At 34.9% G+C, this 25,583-nt stretch overlaps 1 protein-coding gene across 1 annotated transcript; it reads right to left on the minus strand.

The window, feature by feature from the left end:
- Nucleotides 1–14,257: 14,257 nt before the first annotated feature.
- Nucleotides 14,258–17,306, minus strand: sox7 (SRY-box transcription factor 7). Its single transcript, XM_056445397.1, has 2 exons — nucleotides 16,837–17,306; nucleotides 14,258–15,790 (listed from the first exon to the last, which is right to left on the minus strand). Exons 1-2 carry the CDS (start codon nucleotides 17,066–17,068, stop codon nucleotides 14,850–14,852), a joined length of 1,173 nt encoding a protein of 390 aa, XP_056301372.1. The 5' UTR covers nucleotides 17,069–17,306; the 3' UTR covers nucleotides 14,258–14,849.
- Nucleotides 17,307–25,583: the final 8,277 nt, after the last annotated feature.

Below are 25,583 nucleotides of genomic sequence, written 5' to 3' on the forward strand. Positions count from 1 at the left end.
TCTGTTAATTTTTTTACAATACATCGGAATTTACAGTGCACAATATTTGCATAGTGGAACAAAAACAAATTGTTAAGAGTTTATTAGAGCTTGTTTACATTTTAAGTTAGTTTGTAGTTCACTTTTCACACTGTGATGGATTTACACTCTTGAAGGGATAGTTCACCCAAAAAATGAAAGTTGTCACATTTAATTCACACTCAAATGGCTCTAAACTTTGATGAGTTTCTTTCATTTGTTCAAAACAAAACAAAACAAGATATTCTGAAGAATATTGGGATAAAGCAACCATTGCCGTTCATAGAAGAAACAAAAATATTTTGGAAATCAATTGTTGCATTGCAATGGGAACATTCCTCAGAACAAAAGAAACTTAAACCGGTTTGGAACAAGTGGAGGATGAGAAAATTATGACAGATTTAAAATTTTTGGGTGAAGTATCCCTTTAGGAAACAGTCACAGATTGTGAAAGAGCTTGTGTTTAAAGTGAAACACTAAAATTAATAGTGCACTGTGAGCTGTCTGAAAATGTTCTTTATGACCTCTATTGTAATAAGCCTGGTTTTCTTAAGTCAAGCACTATTTTTGAGTACATATTTAAATGTATGTAGAAATAAACACCTATTTTTACAAGAAATGTCTCTTTTACACTTAAAGCATTTACTATAGGACAGATCTCCCAGCCATTATACGGGTTAGTCAAATGTATATTTGTATTATATTATTTTTTATTATTAATATCATTATAATTTTATATTTTTTATTTTATTCCTTACATTTATATAGCGCTTTTCTGGACACTCAAAGCGATTTACACATTGGGTGGAATCTCCTTGTCCATCACCAGTGTGCCGCATCCACCTGGATGACGCGGCGGCAGCCATATTGCAACATACCGCACACCACACACCAGCTGATTGGTGGAGAGGAGACAGAGTGATTAAGCCAATTATGATATGGGGATGGTTAGGAGGCCATGATAGACAGAGAGCAGTGTGCAAATTTGGCCAGGAGGCTGGTGTCAAAGGGCTTTTAATGGCAGAGAGTCAGGACCTTGGTTTTACATCGCAAAAGACAGCTCTCACTGAGCAGTATAGAGTCCCATCATTATATTGGGGCTTTAGGGCCCACACAGACTGCACCCATGCTGGTCTCACTAACACCACTTCTGCCAGCAACCTAACTTTCCCATGTGGTCTCCCATCCACATACTGACTTTTCTTTTAATTAAAGGTTAATTGGGGGATCAAGTGTTAAATATGAGGGTCAAACCCCCTGTAAATTGTACTCTGATTTTGATGTTAAACTGAACTGACACAAAATAGAGCTCATCATTTTAATCTGGTCAGCATCACTCCCTAATTAGCAAATCATTTTTAAATAAATAATCGTTTATATGGCTGAAACAGAGAAGATCACTTAATCCTTTGGTAAAGGTAGTCACAATTTACTCCTGTAGCCAATTTATTTATAGATTATTGCATTCATAAATTAGTCTCCACAAAGAGCCTAATATACTACTTTAAAGATACTACTGTTGTGATCAGTAATTGTTTACTCTTCATGAATTGGTCATAGAAAAAAACTGCTTTTGCCCGTATATTAGGACTGGGTCGATAAACTATATCATATCGAATCGTAATCAAATTTATGTTCTATAACAATGACAAGCTATGGACATTTTTACTCGATATTGATCTAAGAGTCAATCACACAGACATATGCAACAACAGGAATCTGTAATTGTGTTGATATTAGAGATATGAACTGGCCAAAGTGGCTAGTGGGTCTACATCTACAGTACGTGCAACATAATTGAAATTTGACTTGCTATTATGACTTATTGTTTCATAAAATTAATTCATTACTCATACAGTAAGTGATTTCTTTTTTCACCTTATTCTGATGTGCTGTCAAAACATTTCCGTGACTTGAACTCCATGACATTTGTTGATCTGTTTATTATTTAAAACATTACATTTCACCATTAGTATGCATGGCAAAAGTATCCCAACAATGCGGAGCAGGAGGAGACAAGGCGTAAAATGGTTGATATTGGAATCGCTTACCTTCTGAGCTGAGAAAATGAGGAGCTGTATTCCCTGTCCCGCGGTTGGCAGCGGAACCCCAGCCTCATTTTCTGGGTTAATGGCACCTTTCAGTATCTGCAGTAAACAGGTGCTGGACTGCACGCGGCTGGCATATTCACACGCAGGTACAGGTGGGTGGCCGCTGGCTGCCTGCTGCATCCCTCAAGTTTTCCAGGGGTTCCCATCTGTACCCGTGCGCTGGCATCACCGCATGGCACGGGGCCCTGGGCCGGGTCTGGTCCATTCTTTAGCTGGCCTCGCACCACGCCTGCACCACATCTGCTTGCCGAGTCTGTTGTTCTACCACAATGAGCAGGAATGCTGGAGAACGGCTAGACCTATAATCCCCAGCCACCGGTAATGGATGCCAAATATGAATAGTAAGCAGGTTATTATTCTTCTCCATCCACATGCTGGTATGTACGGTGACCATACTGACAGACAGAGACTCCTGGTTCTGTCTGGAAGGTTTGAGGCTGTGACCGAGCGGAGCTGTTAGAAAGACTGCTGTCATAGTTAATGCCACATGTTAGTTCTGTAAAGTCACAGCTTTTTATGTCTACTAATTTCAATTATATAATAATACTGCTACTTAACTTCTCATAATTTTCTCTTAAATGTGAACTTTGTGTTTTCACAAACAAAATGTGAATTTATTTTGCACAATTCTGACTACCCAGCAAACAATTTTATCTTTAATAGACATCTAAACATAGACTCTAAAGACTGACTTCACAAAAAAAACAAAAGAAAATGACTTTGAATTAATGTCATGTAAAATTTCATTGTTTGCATTACAGAGAGATGATAACTTGAGCTTTATAGTATGACCACTACTCCAGAATACATAAAGTATGCTGTTGCATTTCTAATTTTACATAAAAATGTCATAATTTAATTTTATTATGCATTAAATTACTGCATCTCCCTGCATTCAATTGGTAAATCCAGTCATTCATTCATTTTCTTTTCGGCATAGTCCCTTTATTATTTCGGGGTCGCCACAGTGGAATGAACCACCAACTTATCCAGCACGTTTTACGCAGCAGATGCCCTTCCGGTCGCAACCCATCTCTGGGAAACATCCATACACACTCACTCACACTCATACACTACGGACAATTTAGAGTTCCCACATCACCTGTACCACATGTCTTTGGACTGTGGGAGAAACCAGAGCACCCAGAGGAAACCCACGCAAACGCAGGGAGAACATGCAAACTCCTTAATTGATAAATATTACAATATTTTATTGTTGAATCTTTAAACCCATGCAATTTTACAATGTAAATGATGCACTGTCTAACTCATTTTAGCATGCCATCAGGTGGCTTGTATCTCTCACAACTGTGTCTTTATCTTTTTTTGTTTACTTCTCTCCAAGTTGTTTTTGTCTCTCTTTCTTATGAAAATAAACTTCCTTTAAAATTATTACAGAGTGAAATCTTTTTTTCGCATTGTTTATAATGACCACTCTCCCCCAATTTGAGATAACTAAGTGCATGTTTATGACACAAAGCTCCAAATTGCCAACATCATGGTATATTTCTACAGCTAGTTACATGACACGCTTTTTTTACGAGGGGCAGTTCTACAATTTAAAACAATAAATATAATTAATAAGACTGATTTCACTGAGCAATAGCAGAAAATGACTATTACGTGTAAAATCCCAGTGTCTGCATTATAGCAATAGCATAACTGTCACTTTATGACTACTACTCCTGCAAAACCAGTCTTTTATTGCAGTTATATTTTGGTAATAGCCAAAAATACTCTGTTTGGGTCAAAATTATACATTTTCTTTTATGCCTAAATTCCGTAGAATATTAAATAAAGTACATTTTTGTAAATTTCTTGCCATAATAATAGCAAAACTATGTATATTTTTTTGGTAGTAATGTGCATTTCTAAGAACTTTAAATAAATTTAAAGGGGATTTTTTTCAACATTTCAATTTTTTAAGATTTGAGATTTTCAAATATGAGTATCACATTGTCCTATCATAACAAAGTATACATCTGGAAAGACTATTTAAACAACTTTTAAACAGTTGCACAAAATGCATACAGTATATCTGCAGTTATATATGCATATAAATGCAGTTACCAAAAATGGACGCTTATGACCTGTGTTGGGGAAAACTACTTTTGAAAGTATCCCCCAAAAAGTAACTAGTTGCATTACTTAGTTACTCTTTATGGTAAGTAATGTGTTGGATTACTTTTGAGTTACTTTTTCTTAATTTTGCTGAAGCTGGATCTCTTTCAGAACTTTCCTTCTTTTTTTAAATAGAGGAGCTCTCCAATAAACAACACATTGTATAACCTATACACCCTCATTTACCTCATAAAACACACACACATAAAGATTTAGGATAATGTTATCTTCTGAAAACTTTCTGTGTTTGCTACTTTTGTACTTTTTGTCTTACTATTAGTGTAAAATCACTGTCCATCAAGACAATCTTCTTTTTCTTTGATGCCTTTAAAATAATGTACATATTCTTTTATTGAGTACGTGATTCAACGTGACATTAATTCAGAAATTTTTTAATAAAAATAACTTGCATTACATTTTTTTAAAAAGCAACTCAAATATTATTGCTTCATTATAAGCAACGCTTTACTTGTTACTTAGAAAAGTAATATTCTTACATGTCTCTTGTTACTTGTAATGCATTACCTCCAACACTGCTTAAGACTTGTTTTGTGGTCCAGGGTCACACATTTTTCTGATTTGCTAATATTTGTTTTAGTCTGCTACATACTATTTCCCTAAATTACTGCATTTTATATTATTGTTGAATCTTAAAACTCTTGCCATTATCCAGTGTGGCCTACATTATGTGCTGTCTTCATTTTAGCATATGGGCTGACATTATCAGGTGGCTTGTGTCCACACCCAGTCGGGCTCACGATCAGAGCCTGAGCCAGTGAGTCTCCGACAGGGGCGTCAATATGCATGACCTCCTCTCCCTCAGGACACTTAATACTTTACCCAGATGTGCTCAGCAAGGTCGTACACACGCAGTGTCACACCATCAGATACTCGCCGCGAGGAAGATGGCGCGTGCTGGAACGCTCTCTTGCATATTCACCTGTGACGTCACTGCTGGGGAAACAGGAAACAGTTGAGACTACCTGACATCCACGTTCCAGAATGGAACCAATCCAGACAGCAATCAGGGAGAAACAACAAGAAGAGCTCATTAAAAAGAATACATTTGTTAACTTAAACTACATGTCATGTAGCTTTTAGTGAGTCTAGTGACTATATATGACTATAGTCATATATAGTGAGTCTATAGTGAGTCTAGTGACTATATATATTTATATATATATGTATATGCAACGTTGCCTTAATAATTGATTTACTTAATAATTTTAAGGAAATCGGATTACTCACTTTATTAAATAAACTCAGTTAATTGATTTAAAAGCAATGGGTTTACTCACTTTTTTAAAGTAAAATCAATTAATTGTTTTTAAAACAATGTGTTTACTCACTTTTTTAAATAAAGTCAATTAATTGTTTTAAAAGTAACGTATTCACTCACCTTTTTAAAAATAAAATCAACTATTTGTTTTAAAAGCAACGGAATTGCTCACTTTTTTAAAGTAAAGTCAACTAACTGTTTTAAAAGCAACGGAATTGCTCACTTTTTTAAAGTAAAGTCAACTAACTGTTTTAAAAGCAACGGAATTGCTCACTTTTTTAAAGTAAAGTCAACTAACTGTTTTAAAAGCTATGGGATTACAATTCAACTAATTGTTCTAAAAGCAACTGGTTTACTCACTTTTTTAAGTAAAGTCAGGTAATTGTTTAAAATTCAATGGATTTATTCAAGTTTTTAAAGTAAAGTCAACAAATTGTTCTAAAAGTAACGGGTTTTACTCACTTTTTATTTAAATAAAGTCAATTAATGGTAAAAGCAACAAATTTACTCACTTTTAAAAGTCAACTTGTTTTAAAAACAATAAGTTTACTCACTTTTTAAAGTAAAATCAATTAACTGTTTTAAAAACAATGTGTTTACTCACTTTTTTAAATAAAGTCAATTAATTGTTTTAAAAGCAACTGGATTACACCCTTTTTCAAAGTAAAGTCAACTAAGTGTTCTAAAAGCAACTGGTTTACTCACTTTTTTAAGTCAGGTAATTGTTTTAAATGCAATGGATTTATTCACTTTTTTTAAGTAAAATGAACAAATTGTTCTAAAAGCAACTGGATAACTCACTTTTTATTTAAATAAAGTCAATTCATTGTTTTAAATGCAAGAGATTTATTAACTTTTTTAAAGTAAAGTCAGCTAACTGTTTTAAAAGCAATGGGATTACACCCTTTTTTATAGTAAAGTCAGCTAATTGTTTTAATGTAATGTTTAATTGTTAAATGTAACACATTTACTCACTTTTTTAAAGTAGAGTCAACTAATTGTTCTAAAAGCAACTGGTTTAATCACTTTTGTTTTAAATAAAGTCAATTAATTGTTTTAAGAACAATGACTTTACTCACTTTTCAAAGTAAAGTCAACTAATTGTTTTAAAAGTAACTGTTTTGCTCAATTTTCTTTAAATAAAGTCAATTAATTGTTTTAAAAGCAACATATTTACTCGCTTTTTATTTAAATAAAATCAATTAATTGTTTTAAAAGTAACGTATCCACTCACTTTTTTGAAAATAAAGTCAACCAATTGTTTTAAATGCAAGAGATTTATTCACTTTTTTTAAAGTAACGTCAACTAATTGTTCTAAAAGCAATGGGTTTACTCACTTTTTTTTAAAAAAATTAAGTAAATTAATTGTTTAAAAGCAACGTATTTACTCACTTTTTTAAGTAGAGTAAATTAATTGTTTTAAAGGCAACAGGTTTACTCACTTTTTAAAGCAAAGTCAACTAATTGCTTTTCACAGTGTTGTTATTGGTCATTTTTCAAAATGTCATCTAAGAATTTAATTTAATTTCCCTTGCTGCATCAACTGCATTTTTAAAAAGAAATAAAAGGAAATTTGTCATACTCTTGCATATTTCAAAAGAATATTCAATATTTTAGTCATTTGTTTACAGATGATTTGATCAAGATGAAAACTGAGAATTTCAAAATTACAAAAAGGTAAAGTTTGCAGCTCTGAACAAAATTTAAATGAACCAGAAATAATAACAAATCTATATATATATATATATATATATATATATATATATATATATATATATATATATATATATATATATATATATATATATATTTATATATTTAAATCAGTAAATTCAGATAAAGTGTGCATGATTATTCATAAATGCCTTAAAGGGTTGTAGTGAGACTGCATGGTCAAACATAAAATTTAATTTGTCATGCTATTAAAGTGTGAAAACAAGTGTTTGATGGACCCTTTACCAAACAAACAAGTTATTAAACTTAACAAGTTGACTGTTTGCTCATGTAATGCATCATTTTAGGTATATGAAAGCATTCTGCACATGATTGTAATTCTCAGGCACTGTATTGTACTCTATCCTATTTAAAGAACATGGAAATAGAGGCCATGCTGTGGGTGACACTGAGCGCAGTGTATTCTTAGTATGTAGCATGGAGAATTATTCAAGTTTCACACAGGAAGAGATTGTAGCAGATGAGTTGATTGTTTGCCCTGGTTTCCTGAAAGTCTCCACACTGACTACAATGAGCTGTGGTGCTTATGAGAAAAGCTAGTGTAAAACCTTTAGAACATATGTTGTCATGGTCATTGTATACTTATCAACAATTACTTATTTTCTGTGCAGTTAAAGTGTCAAGCAAAATATAAACATGTCATTGCTACTCATTGCTCAAGTAAATGCTAAAGTGTTTTTTACAGAAAAGAATAATCAAATGCACTCACAAAAACTTAATTTTTATAGCTAAACTGTAGCAGATATACAGTACTTAAACATTCAATGATGTTTAAAAATTTGTCCAGCAAGGTCATCCAATGACAGCAGATATAATGCTACTTTGCCAATCCTCCCCTAAACTCTCAGTTAAAGACAAATATCAAATTCCCTGACTTTCACTGACTAAAAAGCTGAATTTTCATTACCTGTAATGAATAGAGAAACAAGCAGTTGTGTTTAGCAATCCCTCTAGAATTCTGAGATTCTGTGATCGCCAAATTTATTACAGAATGTATAGAAGCTTGCCAGTTTTATTAATTGCTGCAGGTTTTGGCTAAACAGGGCACTGTTCAATTTCCTTCCATGCCATCTGCATTGTTTTATACACTTTATTAGGTACACCTGTCCGCTGCTCTTAAATGCAAATTTTCAATCAACCAATCACATGGCAGCAACTCAATGCATTTAGGCATGTAGACATGGTCAAGACAATCTGCTGCAGTTCAAACCGAGCATCAGAATGGGAATGAAAGGTGATTTAAGTGACTTTGAACATGGCATGGTTGTTGGTGCCAGACGGGCTGGTCTGAGTATTTCAGAAACTGCTGATCTACTGGGATTTTCACACACAATCATCTCTAGGGTTTACAGAGAATAATGCGAAAAAGAGAAAATATCAAGTGAGCGGCAGTTCTGTGTGCACAAACGCCTTGTTGATGCCAGAGGTCAGAGGAGAATGGCCAGACTGGTTCAAGCTGATAGAAACAGTAACTCAAATAACCACTCATTACAATGAAGGTCTGCAGAAGAGCATCTCTGAACACACAATACATCCAACCTTGAGGCGGGTGAGCTACAGCAGCAGAAGGCCTCACTTGGTGCCACTCCTGTCAGGTAAGAACAGGAAACTGAGGCTACACTTCTCAGGCTCACCGAAATCGGACAATAGAAGATTGGAAAAACGTTGGTCTGATGAGTCTCAATTTCTGCTGCGACATTCCGATGGAAGGGTCAGAATTTGGTGTCAAAAACATGAAAGCATGGATCCATCCTGCCTTGTATTAACGGTTCAGGCTGGTGGTGGTGGTGTAATGGTGAGGGGGGTATTTTCTTGGCACACTTTAGTTTTAATTGAGCATCGTGTTAACGCCACAGCCTAACTGAATAAATATTGAGAAAATCAACACAAAATCTGTCATCTTAGGCTGCAATAACAAGACCTTTTTTCCACAAAATTCAGGAGGGACTGGTTGAGCACTGAGCAGACACAAAAATAAATGGCAGTGAAAAATAGCCTAACAATGTTATAAAAAACAGTATAGGAAAAAATATTTTGGAAAAATGTGATAAATGGGAAGTAAAATTTAAATGGCAAACAAAAATCCCTGATATCTCATGACTTTAAATAAATAACCTTCTCTGACTTTCAATGTAGCCTATAGAAAATATTTTAAAATTCTATGATATTCCAGAAATCACAAGACCTGTGGACATTTTAATGCTGCTAATGCAACTAGAGAAATACAGTTAAATTATGATATTTTGAAATATGCTCAACATCAAAAGTGACTAAATGCTAAGAGGATAAAACTCTCTTTTTATGTCTTATTATCGTGGTTTAGAGATTTAGAGAAATTATGTGTCCAGTAACCATTAAGCTACAACCAAGCTACAACTATAGCACAACCAAGTATAAATATAATTAAAATACTGGATAATGTAACGTTACCAGGGTGTGAATTAAAAGGGGAGTTGGGGGGGTTTGACCCCCCTAATTAATGATTGATCACCCCTGAAGGACGTCAAAACAAGTTGGGGGGTCAGTCCTTTAATAGTAAGAAATAGTTTTCTTCCATATTAGCTAACTAAAATATTAATAATTAAAAATGTATAATATTAATATACATTTGACCCATGTTCATACCACTGTGATGCATTCAACCGTGCCAATTAATAGTAAACATATGGTAAAAATATCATTCAAGTCTGACTGAAACTGGCAGTTGTAGAGCACCGATAGACATCCTAAGTATTCACAAAACACGTTTCTTGTAAAATGTTTATATCTGCATGTAGCCTAAAAACATAGACACGTAGTTTGACCTACAGTACCTCTAAAATAGTCACTAAATTTTCATCAAAACACTGAAAACCTTTTATTAAAAAATTAGAAGTAATTTAAATACATTTATAAATTTGACTCACTGTAACTGAGGCATGTACTACTAAACTACTGCCGAAAAAGTCCCCCCCCCCCCCCCGCCACACACACACACACACACACACACACACACGCACGCACGCACACGCACACGCACACGCACACACACACACACACACAATTGTCAATGTATGAACTCCCCTAACTTAAACAACTGATGTTTTGCTGAGAATTAACGTTGAAAACTTACGTCTCATCTATTCTAAACGGTCCTCACATTAACTCATTCTTATTTTCCAGCATCCCGTGAAATGTTACAAAAGTAATAGTGATAGATTTTAATAAGACCAGTTGGCCAACAATTTAGCAAACGTTTACTGTATGTTAGCGGAAAGCACGACTATATGTACGATTATGTAAAAAGAATGACCAAATACACTTAAACGGTTCTCTAAAAATGGCCTTTTTTCACATCTGGGGTTAATGTCCAGTGAAATATACATTGATTAGTAGATAGTATTTTCTACTTCATTATAAGTAAAGCAACGTCACTGTTTTATGTGAGAAAAACGCGCCCTTCTTAACTGTCATTTCTCTGAGGATTTCGAACGAATCGGTTCATCCATGAATCACATGAAGTCGAGTCATTTTAATGATCAGCTCAGCTCAGTCAGCACGTTTCCTCTGAGAAGCTTTGTAAAGTTGAGTCATTCTTGAAATTTACTGAAGAGAACAAACTGATTTTCTAATCTGTGTAATTTTTTTTCTGTTTTGAAATTGTTGCCCTATATACTGATTAGGAGTAGCCTGAATCAAAGGTAAGTCCCGTTTTGGTGTCTGCATCAAATTAGTTTACACATTTTGTAGACTACACATATATTTTCTCTAGAACGCAATGCAAGTGTGTGTATATTAATATTTTATAACCTACATTTTGTATAAAAATAGGCTATTTCAGATAGATGAAATAATGTTGGTTGTTCAGCAAAACAGATACAAGTAAAAATTGAACAACAGGCTTATGATCTGTTTTCTTACAATATATTTTTAAACATAAGTGATCATGTCATTTTTATTATATGTTAGATAATAAAAAAAACTCTTGCTGACTTATGGGTAAAATCACTGAAAGTGATTACAAAAACTAATCACAAACAAGCACACTGTGGTCAGTCTTGATGTCATCAAATGATTCTTGATCTATATATGCCTGACGATTTTTGATAGGCTATACATAAGCAGGCCCAGCCTGGTGAAAGGGGTGGTTCTTTTTTCTAAAAAAGTGGACTTTTTTGATGGTATATGCCTCGTTTAAATACTGAATTTTAGTGACATTTTAAGCACTACTTTTAGCTAGATTAGCTTGTAGGAAGGTCATCATAATTACACTTTTTGATGTACAAAATTATTTCCTACAAGTTACGATTAAAGAAATGTAAAAAAAAAAAAATACTTATTTTTAAAATACAAATTTACTACATCATCATTAGAAAAAAAAAAAGCCTGCCTATTGCCATTTGTTAGGCTAACATCTAACTGGCCAGCACATTCAACTGTCCTCACTCACAATTTGGCCATTGGAATAAAAAAATATTTAAATAATAATTATAATTATAATATAGTAATAATGTAGTAGAGCTTCACCATTTTCTTGCCTCTCTTGTAAAAAAAAATTACATTTAAAAATCTAGTGATAACAATAATAGCCAAAATACTATTCAAATAAATTTTAATATGGTCCGTTTTTGTGCTTCCTCCTTTATATTGTTTTTTTTTTTGTATCAATAAAGTCCAAGATTTAGAATAAAAGTTACCTGTAAAATGTTTTCTCTATTTAAAAAAAACAATACAGTAACTTAATGAAAGATGACTTCACTTATGTCAGATATGTTTTCTTACATAGCAGGATGCTGGATATAAATATTTGTTTGCATTGGCCAAAACTGATAAACTGAAGTCACACCGAAGCCAACAGAGGATTCTGCTTGATCATAAAGCCTTTTTGATGGGTTATTTTCAATATTTATGATGTCATAGCAGTCAAAATAGGACGATTGAGCTCATGTATGGGGCAAATTCTGGACCTTTGTCAGTGAGGGCTGGGTCTTCCGAACCACTAGAACCCCCTTGGCTACGAGCCCGCATAAGCCTGCACCAAATTTAGTGGGTGTTATGGTATGATGGAATAAATAAATACCAATCGCAGGATATTATTATAGTTAAAAAAAACTTTTCATCCTGCATTAAATCTCTTTGTCAGCCAGTTTATATATCTAAAAAAGGCCTATGTTTAATGAGAATTTGAATATTTGCTAATGACGTTGCACAACACCTCTGACTTCTAGAGCAAGCGCGTAGTGACACAAAGGCGAGGTCAACAGCAGACAATTTATTGCTTCAGTGGGAATAAAAACAAATATTTCAAATGTATATAAACATAGTTATTGATGTCGTACTGTGTGTGGCTTAGCATTACACAATGCCCTTCCCCAAGGCCAGTTGAATAGGTGGATTTGGGCCTGCTGATCTTAGAGGTGTCTGGGTCAGAAGCCACAATTCAGGCCTCGGCCTGGGGGCCCTTAAACATCGAGTCAAATGCCGTTAATAACAGCTCGCTTGTGAAAAGAAATTGGAGTCACAAAAGATGAATGTGCCTTGAAACGTTTCACAAAAACAAATGCGTCGACTCAACTCACATCATAACCAAGAGCTAGCAGCACTTGTCTTCGGAGCCAGTGACAGAGACAGATTAAGAAAATCTCTGCTGAGCCCGGTGTGTGGCCGAACCGGAGGAGGGTCAAATCGAAGCCCTAAAAAACACGGCGTGAGATATTAATCAACGAGGGCCATGTTTCCTCCCTGCTAAAATGAACAGCAGGTTCCCTTTCCCTCGCCATGGGCTCTTTTAATGCGGGGACCGGCCGGGGCCCAAACATCCTGACGGAGAGAGGCTTTACTCTTATCAGGCAGGAAACACTGCTTCTCCGCCACATCCTCTTTACAAGAAACACGACTCAACCGTTCCCAAAAAACGCAGGAAGACCAAGCCAGACTCCAGGATTTGTCAAACGCCCGCCACTGCCTCCCTCTTTCCCCCACTTCAGATTCCTTTTATCAGAAAAGAGGAGGAATTTGAAAAGAGAGACAGAGGGAGAAAAATAAAAAACGATGAACGTGTAAAACAGTTGACGGGGACGAGGTGTTTTTATTTATTTCGCAGAGATTATGAAAGTCTGCATCAGCAAGATAGGACAGGCAGCAGAGGGGGGCGAAGGTATAGGGTAGGAGGGGAGTTCCAGCGCTCTGCTTAAGACACGCACCCCGAATAAGACTGGGGGAAACAAAAGGCCTATGGAGATGGAGGCGGGGAGAAAAACAGCAGAGCCTGTTTTACACTAATCCTCTGATCCGCGGAGGAGTGAAACTGAGTGCATAATGGGTGTTGCTGATAGCAAACTGGGAACACAGGGTGGATACCGCCAGTGGTTATGGTGACAACCAGCCACGCACAACACAAAAAAAAATGTTTTGAGGTCAGCCTCTTGAAAGGACCACAGACATTCAATACTACAATAAACAAGTGTATAAGAAAAGTTTAGCTGTAAATCTTTACTTTTTTAAAATTACAAAACTTCACATAAAGCGGATTATATGCATGCTAATAACAAAAATATAGATTTTATTTAGAAAATGTGAACAAAATTTTTCTTGATGCAATATTTGTACTCACCAATATTAATAATGTAACTGACAAATAGATTAATAATAATGAAACTTCAGATAAAGCATCTATACAGTATTAGACGAGAGTCGAAAGGGAAATAATAATAATAAATCTACCAATCAATTACAGAGTCATTTCATCTTTATATTATATTTTTATTTAGCGGCATCTAATTCAGATGGGACCTCAAAACATTAATTTTAATATATCACGAAATAAAGTAAAAAAATTTTCTCAAATCCAGACCTACAGACAGAATGACTGTGCTGTACTTATATGGGTAAACACAATGCAATTCATCATGAAATCTGAAAATCCAAGTACTCTAAAATCGGCTAAACTAAATGAAATATTGAGCGGCGCTCATCCGCTCTGTGTGGATATCAAAAGCAAGAATGCTCAATGTATCAACTCAAAAATTTTATTAGAATTAAATTAATATGGCAAACCTAAATCTGGCATACAATAGTATTTATTATTATTGTTCTTGTAAATGTTTATGAGTATACACATAATTTTGTTGAAATGAATGTAAAGGGAAAACAAAAGGTTGTCCTTCGAAATCATGTCCTACAAAGGAAGAGACCAGCCTCACTTAAATAATTCTTGAGGTAAAACAATTGAGGTTTTTAAAAACATCAACAACTGAATATATCTGGACTGGAAAACAAAGCAATACAATAAGCTTTAATGCAAAGCAATTTGATATATAAATAAGCTTTATAGCATATGTACATGCTTTTGTGGCGAGATATGAGAGCATTTCTATGTTTGTCCGTTTTTTTTTTCAGTCTTTAACTTCCGTTCTCCTTTTGGAAACAAAGATGGGAATGAACTTCAGTTTTTTTTTTTATCTATGCATCCCTGAGGTGTCCTTTGACTTCCTGTAGCTTCTTTTTTCCGCTTGCTACACAACCCCCTCTTTCACCTGCCAGTCATATTGCTGACCCATGATGAGCCCACAGTCTCTGTCTGTGACAATTGTCTCTGTTTTGGTGTTTATGAAATGCTGTAGTTGTTGTAGTAGGCTGCCGTGGCATCGGCCAGTACAGAAATAAGACTTGTTTCTGTAGCGCTGCTGGAGCAAACGGAAGCCGGCGTTACCTGGATGTGTCCCGTCACTGTCATCCCACCCTGCTCAGGGTGATAACTAGTGGAATTTAGGTACTGGTCGAACTCATCTCGGTCCACTTCACCCAGCAATTCAGCCTGGCTCAGCTGGTCCAGACCCTCCAGGTGCCCCTGTTCTGGAGGAGGTGAAAGCTGCCCCAGGTGCCCCTGGTGATGGATATGAACCTGGGGGAATGAAGGGCTATAATATGACAGCGGAGGGCCAGCAATAAGAGTCGCCCCACTTGCCTGGTGGGACATCGGGATGTGGCCCAAATGTGAGTGCAGAGCTGCCTGCTGGGAGTAATCGGGATGGTAAGGGGGTGGACTGCTCATGTGCGCCGGTGTGGGACGTCTGTCTTCTGGGCAAGAGTTTGAGGACGAGCAGGAGCTGGTGGAGACTGAACTGGAGGATGAGTAGTAGGACTGGTGTTCATGATCCACTGCGTCCAGAGGGGACATCTCAGGTGGAGTGGGCAAGCCGTACGGGTACGTATCGAAGCTGCTGTTAGAGCTCGCAGGATCTCTGAAGACCCTGACGCCAGGTAAAGCAGCGCCGGGAGAGCCGAAACCACCACTCACGCCAGTCTCGTCATCTTTATCAAGCGGGTGACAGCAGCCTCTGGGATCCGGAAGGGAGTTTTGGTCGGGGCCGAGGGTGGTCAGGAGGAAGCCCGGGTCCACACGTTTGCAGATGCGCTTTAGCTGCTTCTTCCTGCGGGGACGGTATTTATAATTGGGGTAGTCCTGCATGTGCTGTACCCGCAGACGCTCGGCTTCCTCCACATACGGCCTCTTTTGCGGAGGAGTTAAAGCTTTCCATGACTTTCCTGATGGAAAGGAAAAAAACATACATGTTAAACATAATTATATATATTTTAAAAGTTTCATTTGGTGATTGACTGATAACAAATGATTCAATTTCCAGAACTAAAGACAATTACATGGTAATTACAGAGTCACAAAGCTGCCTTTAGTGTGCGTTTATTCTGCAATATAAGACAAAATTGAATTGAATAATTATTTTGTAAAAATGTTTAAATAAATATTAAAAATATGGATCAATTAGTATAAAATATTATAGATGTAAAATATATTATTCATAAAACATGTCATAGTTATAAAAATTTGTATTTTTTTCATACATAGTTTTAAAAACTTTTTCAATGTGACATGGTATTAGTTTATATTGTTTGAATTCATTCATTATGTTGATAATATTAATTATATGATATTTACTGAGAGTTTTAATGTTATTAAGACGTAAAATAGAAATGATACATGTACAAAGTGTAATTTAAAATATTCTCATTAGTGATTTGATTTTTACATTTTACTTTTTTATTTAAGTTAATTCTCATGTAAACATGGTGATCAGATTGATTTAAAATAGATTGTTTTTATGTATGTATTTTAGATATATTTATTTATTGTTGTTTTAAGTGTAGTTTAAATAGTGATAGCATTTCTAAACTGTATAAAAACTTGTAAAATGTATATTATCATTTAATTTATTAATATTTAAAGTATGAAACGTAAACATCGTACGTGCTCTTAATCCAAAATCAAACAATCCTTATCTCAGATTTATTTCATCATTCTTTTACGTTATATTCAGTTTAGGTTACTTTAGAAAAAAAAATATTCTAATCAAGCTTCCAAAACAAATGATATATTTGCATTTCATTTAATTTTAATCTTTAATTATTAGTTTCGAAGAACAAAGTAAAAGAGCTATGCAACGGAAGATTAAAGTCTTACAAAACTTGCCCGTGACATTAATAACATTATAACAATTATTATTAATAATAAATCTAATTATTATTATCATTATTATTACTAATAGTTAAAAGAAAACACAACGTTAATATCTTACCTAGCATCTTGCTGAGCTCCGCATTGTGTAGGTCTGGGTTCTGCACTGCGAGTCTCTTGCGCTCATCTTTGGCCCACACCATGAAGGCGTTCATGGGTCTCCTGATGCGCGGCTCCGACACCTTGTCCGCGGGAGCTCTGTGAGAGGTGTGTCCGTCAGGTACGTCCGCGTTTCCCGCAGAGCACTCAAAGCTCTCCGGCCAGGACGAGTACGCGCTAATCAGAGCCGCCATGTGCGCTGTCAAAACTTCAGCTTCTCTTTGTCTCAAACTTTGTTTCTCGGGCGCAGAGGCGACCAATAGTTTTTCTTTCGTTTCTGAATGAAAAGTAAGGTCAAAAGCGCAAAAATAAGAGATGGGGTTGAGTGAGCAGTTGGTGGTTGAAGAGCTCAGTGAGAGAGATGAGAGTGTGGTGCTCGACTCTCCCTCTGTGATTCACTGTTTCCTCCGGCATTGGGAAGCGCTTTATATGTGAGGAGCAGCTTCCAGCACAGGCCCACGGGAGGATCTCAGCTCCTCCTTGACTGCAACCTGAGACCAACGATAGAAGAAAAGAAAAAACAGAGGTGACAAAAATATTTCAACAGCTTTACTACTAAATCACGTCATTATGACTGTTGGTTGGGTTTGTTTTCGTGACGCGTTATTTTAGTGACGGGTAAGGCTTTTGACTGTTTTCAGTCAATGTACAGGGTTTTTACTGGAAAACCGATAGATATGGTGTATTTATTTCAAAGCTTTTTAAAATACTATTTATATATTTCTGGTTAAGGCCTATACATTTTACAGAATAAAGGGGGATCTAGTGGATACTCGACTTTTGGTTCTTTAGTTCAGCATTTTCTCTTATAAGAACAAAATTTGTTGCTGGATCACAAAACCAAGATACTTTTTTTTTGAAAATTACATTTTTACACCACCTGAAAGCTGAATAAATAAATGCTTTCCATGTTTGTATTGTTTAGTAGATTAGAACAATATTTGACAGAGATACAACTATTTGAACATCTGGAGGGGCTCAGAAAAATCCTTTAAAAGGCCTTTCTAGTAAACAAATTAAGTTTTTAGCAATGCATAATAAAAACACACGTTTATATATTTACGGTAGGAGATTTACAAAATGTATAAGATCATTGCTTAATATTTTAAGGATTTTTGGCATAAAATTAATATTTATAATTTTGACTCCAATTTATTGGCTTTTCCCACAAATACACCAGTCCAACACAAGAATGTTGCGCTGCAGGGTCAAACATTTGCACTAAAACGAGTTCTTGTGTTGGTCATTTTGGGAACAAAATAAGTTCAAAATGTAACATTAGATCAGACCTGTGTTTTGGGGTTCTGGATTTCCTTGATCACTAATAGTCTACATCCTTCATACTTTATTTGTTTAAAAGATTCTAAAACATGTTTTCTTTTTTGCGGTGATGCTACAGGAGATTTTTGTTTGTTTGTTTGTTTGTTTTGTTTCCCTAAACAACTTTTCAGCCAAAAAATAAAATCTTAGTGTGAAAAATATAAAGCCTCTTTTCTACTGTAAAAGCATTTGTGCATTGAAAAGGCTTCAGTGATTTCAAGTTTCTTGCTGGATTCAATGATTCCAGTAAAGGAATGTTTTTTTAAGAGTGAATCTCACAGAAGAACCTCAAAACCTTTGAATAAACATTTGAAGCACTTGTTTTCAATTCAAATAGCTTTGTGTGTGTGTGTGTGGAATGGATTTAGTCCATGCATTTCTTCATGGAACCACTGATACCAAACCGTTTTCACTAGCTAGAAATAGCTTGGCTTTTTTTACTCTAGACAAAAACTAAATTTTTTTTAACACTAAGAATGTTTTGACTGCAAAGTTCTTTAGGGAAAAAAAAACAAGCGCACAAACTCTTCTGTGGCATCACTAAAAGAAAACATGTTTTACAATCTTGATTTTAAAGAAAAAATGATATATTAAGGATGTAAGCTATTAGTGATTAAGAAATCCAGAACTCCAAAACACAGATCTGATATGTTACGTCTAATGTCATATCTGATCTAATGTAACATTTTGAACTTATTTTATTTCCAAAATGACCAACACAAGAACTCATTTTGAAGGAAATTTTTGACCCTGCAGCGTAACACCATGTTGGACTGGTATATTTGTGGGAAAGGCTGATAATTTCAGCTTTATTTTGAATAAAGTCAAATTTATAAATATTTATTTTATGCCAAAAATCAATAGAGTAATAAGCAATGATCTTAATTTATTCACAAAGTGACCAACACAAGAACTCCATTTGGAGAACATTTTGACCCTGCAGCACAAAACCAGAATAAAAACAAAGAAATTACAAGTAGCATACTAAATCAAAAGTAGAAAGTTAATTATTACTTTCTTGTAAAACATTTCCTTGTAATCTTTATTTGATTTACAGAATAAAAAAATCATTTAAAGTTTATGCATCAAAAAATACCCGTTTTGGTTCACTTTGAAACATTTGTTGTGGATCATTTATGTGGACAATGAACTGATTAATCACAACACATGATACAATTAACCTCTCCATCCTTAAACCAATTGAAAATAGGAATCCAATTTAAAATCACAAGACAAAAAATGTATATAAGTAACTTAAGTCCATGTTATATTGTGTACAGTCCCCCTCTTAAGATTGTTTTTAGACAGCACAAACACACACACACACACACACACACACACACACACACACACACACACACAAACAGCAATCAGAAGCCAGGACCAGGATTATCCATTTTATAAATTTTGATTTAAAATTTGGAAGCCTGCAATAAATGCTGATGCCAAGGGTGAGTGTGAGTGAGGTTAGCTGGCATACGAGTATACCGTTCATTCATATTGTGGTAGTTGGCACAATTGCACAACAGAAATTTATTTATTTATTTTTCACATTCTGTCCTATCATAAATGTCTTACCCAACAAGAGATAAATAATGTGTATCTCAACCACTATATAGACACAATGAGCATCGAAAGAAAAGTAACGGTTTCAAAATTGCTGCTGTTGAAGCAGTGAAGACTCTCTACAATTGTCTAACGCTCTAAATATAGAAACAGTGTTGAAATGTTGCTATAAATAGATTGCTAGTTGCTAAAACTTGTTTTGAAGCATCTGTCTGTAAACCTTCATGAAGTTTCATCGTAGACCATGACGTCTTTTACTGTGTCATTATTCATTTTTGCTAGAGGAAACTGCTATTTAACTTAACCCAAGCATGACACAGAAGAGTTTTCCCCTTACAGAATTTACCTCACTTACTCATCAAAACCGGTCGTTCAGCACCGTGATTCACATCTCAGATCCTCCCGTATGCTTCAGGTGCCCCGCGCTCACTGTTTCCACACGTTTACCTCCTCGACTGAAACTCAGACGCTGAGATTCCTGTTGACAACTGATGAAAGCTGACGAAAAGATGTGAAGAGTTCAGAATAAACAGTAAGATCTACACAAAATCCATGCTTTAATAACTGATGTGAATGAATGTTAGAAGTACCGCTGACTGACCCTTGAGGTGCCTCCTGGTACACGACAGGTTTCCAGCAGCGAACAAGCAGAGGATGAACATCATTAAAATGTGGGCTTTATTCCTTCAGGAACAGGAAGAGGAGCTTGATGCCCCAGATTGCAAAAAATATTACGACAGAAAATGACACTCCACTTCCTGCTCTCCTGGTCCTACCTGCACATTTTTGGGTGTGAAGTGCCGACAGCGAGATAAACATCTTTGTGGTTCTGCATTTGGAGGCACTTCTTCCTATTTCGTCTGATTAGCATTGGGGAAATGCAGACGTGCGTGTGGTTTTGTGTTGTGTGAATTGGACAGCTATACACTGATCCTAAAAGTTTACAGATGAATGTTGGTGTTATTAGGATTTTTAGGAGTTGCATTGAGACCTCGAGTTTTGTCACCATATTACACATATGAAAGGCCTACCTTTCACAGTTTAGGTAAATCACATTTGATAAGTGATAGGGCTATATGTTTTAATTTATGTGAAACCAAATATATTTGTAGTGACCTGAAGGGAGAAGCATTTTTTTTGCAAAAAACACCCATTCAAACGTCATTCATATTTTGAAGAATAATAATTTCAGGACATATTAAATGACTGTAGTTAAGGAGTGTAGCTGTAGTTAAGTAGCACTAAAATACTAATTCATTGTAATTTTATTATTTATACCTTTTACTGTCTTTCCAAGATTGTACCTATGTCATGAAAAAACGTGTAATCGTTTACAGCACATAAATATATTTATCATTATCTAGATTTCGTTCTGCATTTCACCCATATTTTACCATTTATTTTCAAGCTTGACTTGAAACATACAAAAAGCTCTCTATGAATACTACAAATAGAAAACAGGATTTCTATGGAGCCAGATTAATCTAAAAAATAACACATTTACAAAATAAAATTGATCAATTTAATACACAATTCACATTTATAAAATCCAATTAGTAAATGCAAAACACAATTCATAAATACAACACAATTCGTTAATTCATACATATAGTAAAAATTAATATTTTCGCTAATTGAATTCAAATGATATATTTACGAATCGTGTTTTGAAATTATGAATTGGATTTGTGTATTTATGGATCGTGTTTTGAGTTTATGAATTGGAATTGTGTATTTTTGAATCGTGTTTTGAATTTATGAATTTGATTTGTGTATTTATGAATTGTGTTTTGAAATTACGAATTGGATTTGTGTATTCACGAATCATGTTTTGAAATTACGAATTGGATTTGTGTATTTACGAATCGTGTTTTGAACTTATGAATTGGATTTGTGTGTTTTGAAATAATAAATTGAATTTGTGTATTTATGGATCTTGTTTTGAGTTTATGAATTGGAATTGTGTATTTTTGAATTGTGTTTTGAAATTACGAATTGGATTTGTGTATTTATGTATAAACACACGTAGTTACAAAACACTCACTGGAGACACTGGAGCATCGACACAAAATCAAGGAGCGATAACAAATCATTACAATTTAATACCGGACAAGGAACAAGTTATACACAGGGACTTAAATACACAGTGCACAATAAAAATTATTAGACACAGGGGTGAGCAGCCTGATCTCACGAGAAAACGTAAGTATTTTACGTTTTGACAGTTTAGTGGCTAATTCGTACGAATTCATACAGTTCAGTTGTACGAAATGGTACGATTTTAAAAAGGAGGCGTGGCACCTAACCCCGCCCCTAAACCCAACCGTCATTGGAGGATGAGCAAATTGTACTAAATTTTACGAATTGCCGTGAGATTGTGTTGGGGTGAGATGCAAGCGGTAACACTAAAACATTAAAAAACGGCGGGAAAATGGAACAAAGCAATCGCAGCACACGGGGAAGTCACATGACATAAACGGAAATTACAGGAACACACCAAAACACTGGACACGTGTATTTACAAACTTTTTTAAAATTATGAATTGAATTTGTGTATTTACGAATCGTGTTTTGAACTTATAAATTGGATTTGTGTATTTACGAATCATGTTTTGAAATTATTTGAATTTGTGTATATATGAATTGTGTTTTGAAATTATGAATTGGATTTGTGTATTTTTGAATCGTGTTTTGAAATTATGAATTGGATTTGTGTATTTTTGAATCGTGTTATGAAATTATGAATTGGATTTGTGTATTTTTGAATCATGTTTTGAAATTATGAATTGGATTTGTGAATCGTGTTTTGAAATTATGAATTGGATTTGTGTATTTGTGAATCGTGTTTTGAAATTATGAATTGGATTTGTGTATTTACAAATCGTGTTTTGAACTTTTTTGATTTGTATATTACGATTTTTTTGATTTGTGTATTATGAATTGTGTTGTGGATGGATGTATAAATTATATTTTGCAAATGTATTACTTTTGAGACTGATATGGTTCCATATTATCATGAGATGACATGACATGTATTAATAAATTTGGTCATGCTTTACAACAAGCTATAAGTCAACAATTAATGAAAAATATTTTAGCTACTGCATTTGCTACAGCATGTTACTGTAAATATATGCAGACTGCATGTGGTAACTGATCTCTGCTTTGAACAATTCTGATGCAGAAAAGTTGAACAAAGTGACTTGTTGACATTTTTCAGTTTGAACAAATACTGGGTTAGTATGTGAATTATGGTTAAAAATAAAGTGAGTTTCTATATTTGTTCTGTTAATTGTTTATTTTTTTGAACATGGATAATTTATTATACTAAATATTATTTACAAACTACTAATATGTCAAAAAGTCACTTTGTTAAACTGTAGGGTTTAATTTTCAACATCAAAACTGGAGCAGAGACAGGTTGCAACAATTTTTATACAGTCTACAAAAAGATAATGGATTTTTATCATTTACTAACATTCTAAATTCAAAGATGTATGTTAATGTAAAAATAAACCTTAAATAAATGCTTTTGACGGATTATTCATGTTAATTTAATATAGTTTAAATCTAATTTCTCTTTTCCTACAGGACAAGCACACATCTTTTTAAATAAGAAACAAATTTAATCTAATTCTTTCTTGGACAAAAAACCCCTCAAAAGACAGGCTGTCCACCGTGGGAATAGGCAGGCTGTAGCTCCATTATTTAATCGTCGCAAACGGGTTTGACGGTGCTTTTAGATTTACCTCAGAAGCAGATGCCATTTATAGCGACACATGACACATAAACAAACGAAGCTGTTGTTGTGTGGCAGATTCTGCATTTATTGTTCTTAATAACATAAGCTGTCCATTTCCTTTTCCCTCTTTTTACTCCGCACACCCACTCGGACTGCAAACAAGATCATTTCGAGCTCTTGAAAATCATAAACGTTTTGCTCGAATCCTCAATATTGCCCACACAGGTGAACAAACAGTCCACGAGGACGTCAGTTCCCTTGGATTTGATTAATCTGGTAAAACAGGACATCCTTTGGTATTGCAGATTTTCAGAGGATCAATATTGACCGTGTGACAAGGTCATTAGGATATTAAACAAAAGCCTCGTATTTGCTGCCAGTTACTCCGCAGCAGCTCAAGATTTCAGTCATGTATGCTTGACATACATTGGATAATCTCGGCCCAATGGAGGACATTATCATTATGAAAAGAGCTCAAAGCTTCGCATTACCCTGACAAAAAGAAGCAGGTTCACACTGAGCGGTGCACTATTAATCATGAGCTCAAAAAAGGGAAGAAAGTGTTTGTTTAGCGTCGTCATTAAGGATACATGGATAATAGGGGAGATTTAAAACAAGTCCCATGTCCCAAAACCGTCCATTTGTATAAATCATGCTGACAGTAAACACTTCTGACATCTTGGGCTGGTCGAGTTAACTAAGATGGCAGATTCGAATCAAGATTGTAATCATTAATAGAAAGTCTTCTTTCTTTCATTACTAAGAACTGATTAGGAGCCATTTTTGATCAGTGATCTGTACTATTTTGTCACCGAAATGTATAAATTACTCATATGCTGTCATATTATGTCACGTTTTTTTAAAAACAGCAACAGAAACGTTTGTCAAAACTCGATAATTGGGTTGAGAAAGACTTATCAGAAAGTTCAAATTTAAAATATTAATGTCATGCACTCGATTAGACTGACAGATAAATGGAGTTTCAAAAGCTCAAGGCAGTTTTAAGTTTGTAAAATTCTCTAAAATAGACTTGTGTGATTGCTAGAACATTTTAATTTGTTAGCCTACAGGCCACAATGAAGTGAACGCTCCCAGCAGGCACAGAACATCAACATGACATCAGATTGACGTTGTACCCCAATGTCGTGGGACTTTGCATTTTGTTTAGAAACGAAAATCGGGTTGACATCAGAACCCAACGTCAGGCCGACGTCAACGTCCAACCAAAAATCAACCAAATATCAAGGTCTAACGATGTTACAGCTTGACGTTGTGTGGACGTTATCACTATGACGTCTATCAGATGTTGGATTTTGGTTGCCATACCTGATGAATAAATGTCAGTATTTGATGTCAGTTTGATGTTGGATTTTGGTCACTTTCCAACACAACCTAAAATCAGCCAAATATCAACATCATTATTGGACATTAAAATAATGTTTTCCTTAAACACTGGCTAGACATTGAATTTTGGTCACCTGACAACACAACTTAAATCTAACCTAATATCATCTTATGACGTTATGTGCCTGCTGAGCTGATTCTAAATTCTAAACACATGCTAAACATGTTAATTAGCATTGGTTTATGCTAAAAATCAACTAATTTACTTTTAAAAGACATCAAAGTGATGCGAACAGCAGATTAGCTTTTCAGGAAATCACCTAAATTCGTTCTCAAATAAAATAATATAAGCTAACCATGATTACTGTTATAACATTGAAACAATGGCTTTGGTTTTGCACAGATCAACTATAGTATTTGTATGAATACTGTGGTTTAGTAATGTGTCGATAAAAACAGTAATACTAGAACTTTAATCAAACAACGGTTAATTTTTGTAAGGGCTAAGCTACGTTATTGGCTTTTCTAGTCATGACAGACACAAAAACTAAAATTTTAAGAGGTACTAAGAGTTGATTTAAACGCACCACCAATGCAAGTCTTTGGGATTCACCCACTATTTACATTATAGGAAAACCGTTGTTTAAATAGCATTATAGTATGTTGGCTTTCTCTAAACAACATAAAAAGGAGGGGGCGGGGCAGATACCTTTACACAATTTGTACAAGCAATGCTC

This window comes from Danio aesculapii, chromosome 20 (assembly GCF_903798145.1).
Source record: "Danio aesculapii chromosome 20, fDanAes4.1, whole genome shotgun sequence".
Lineage (NCBI taxonomy): Eukaryota > Metazoa > Chordata > Actinopteri > Cypriniformes > Danionidae > Danio > Danio aesculapii.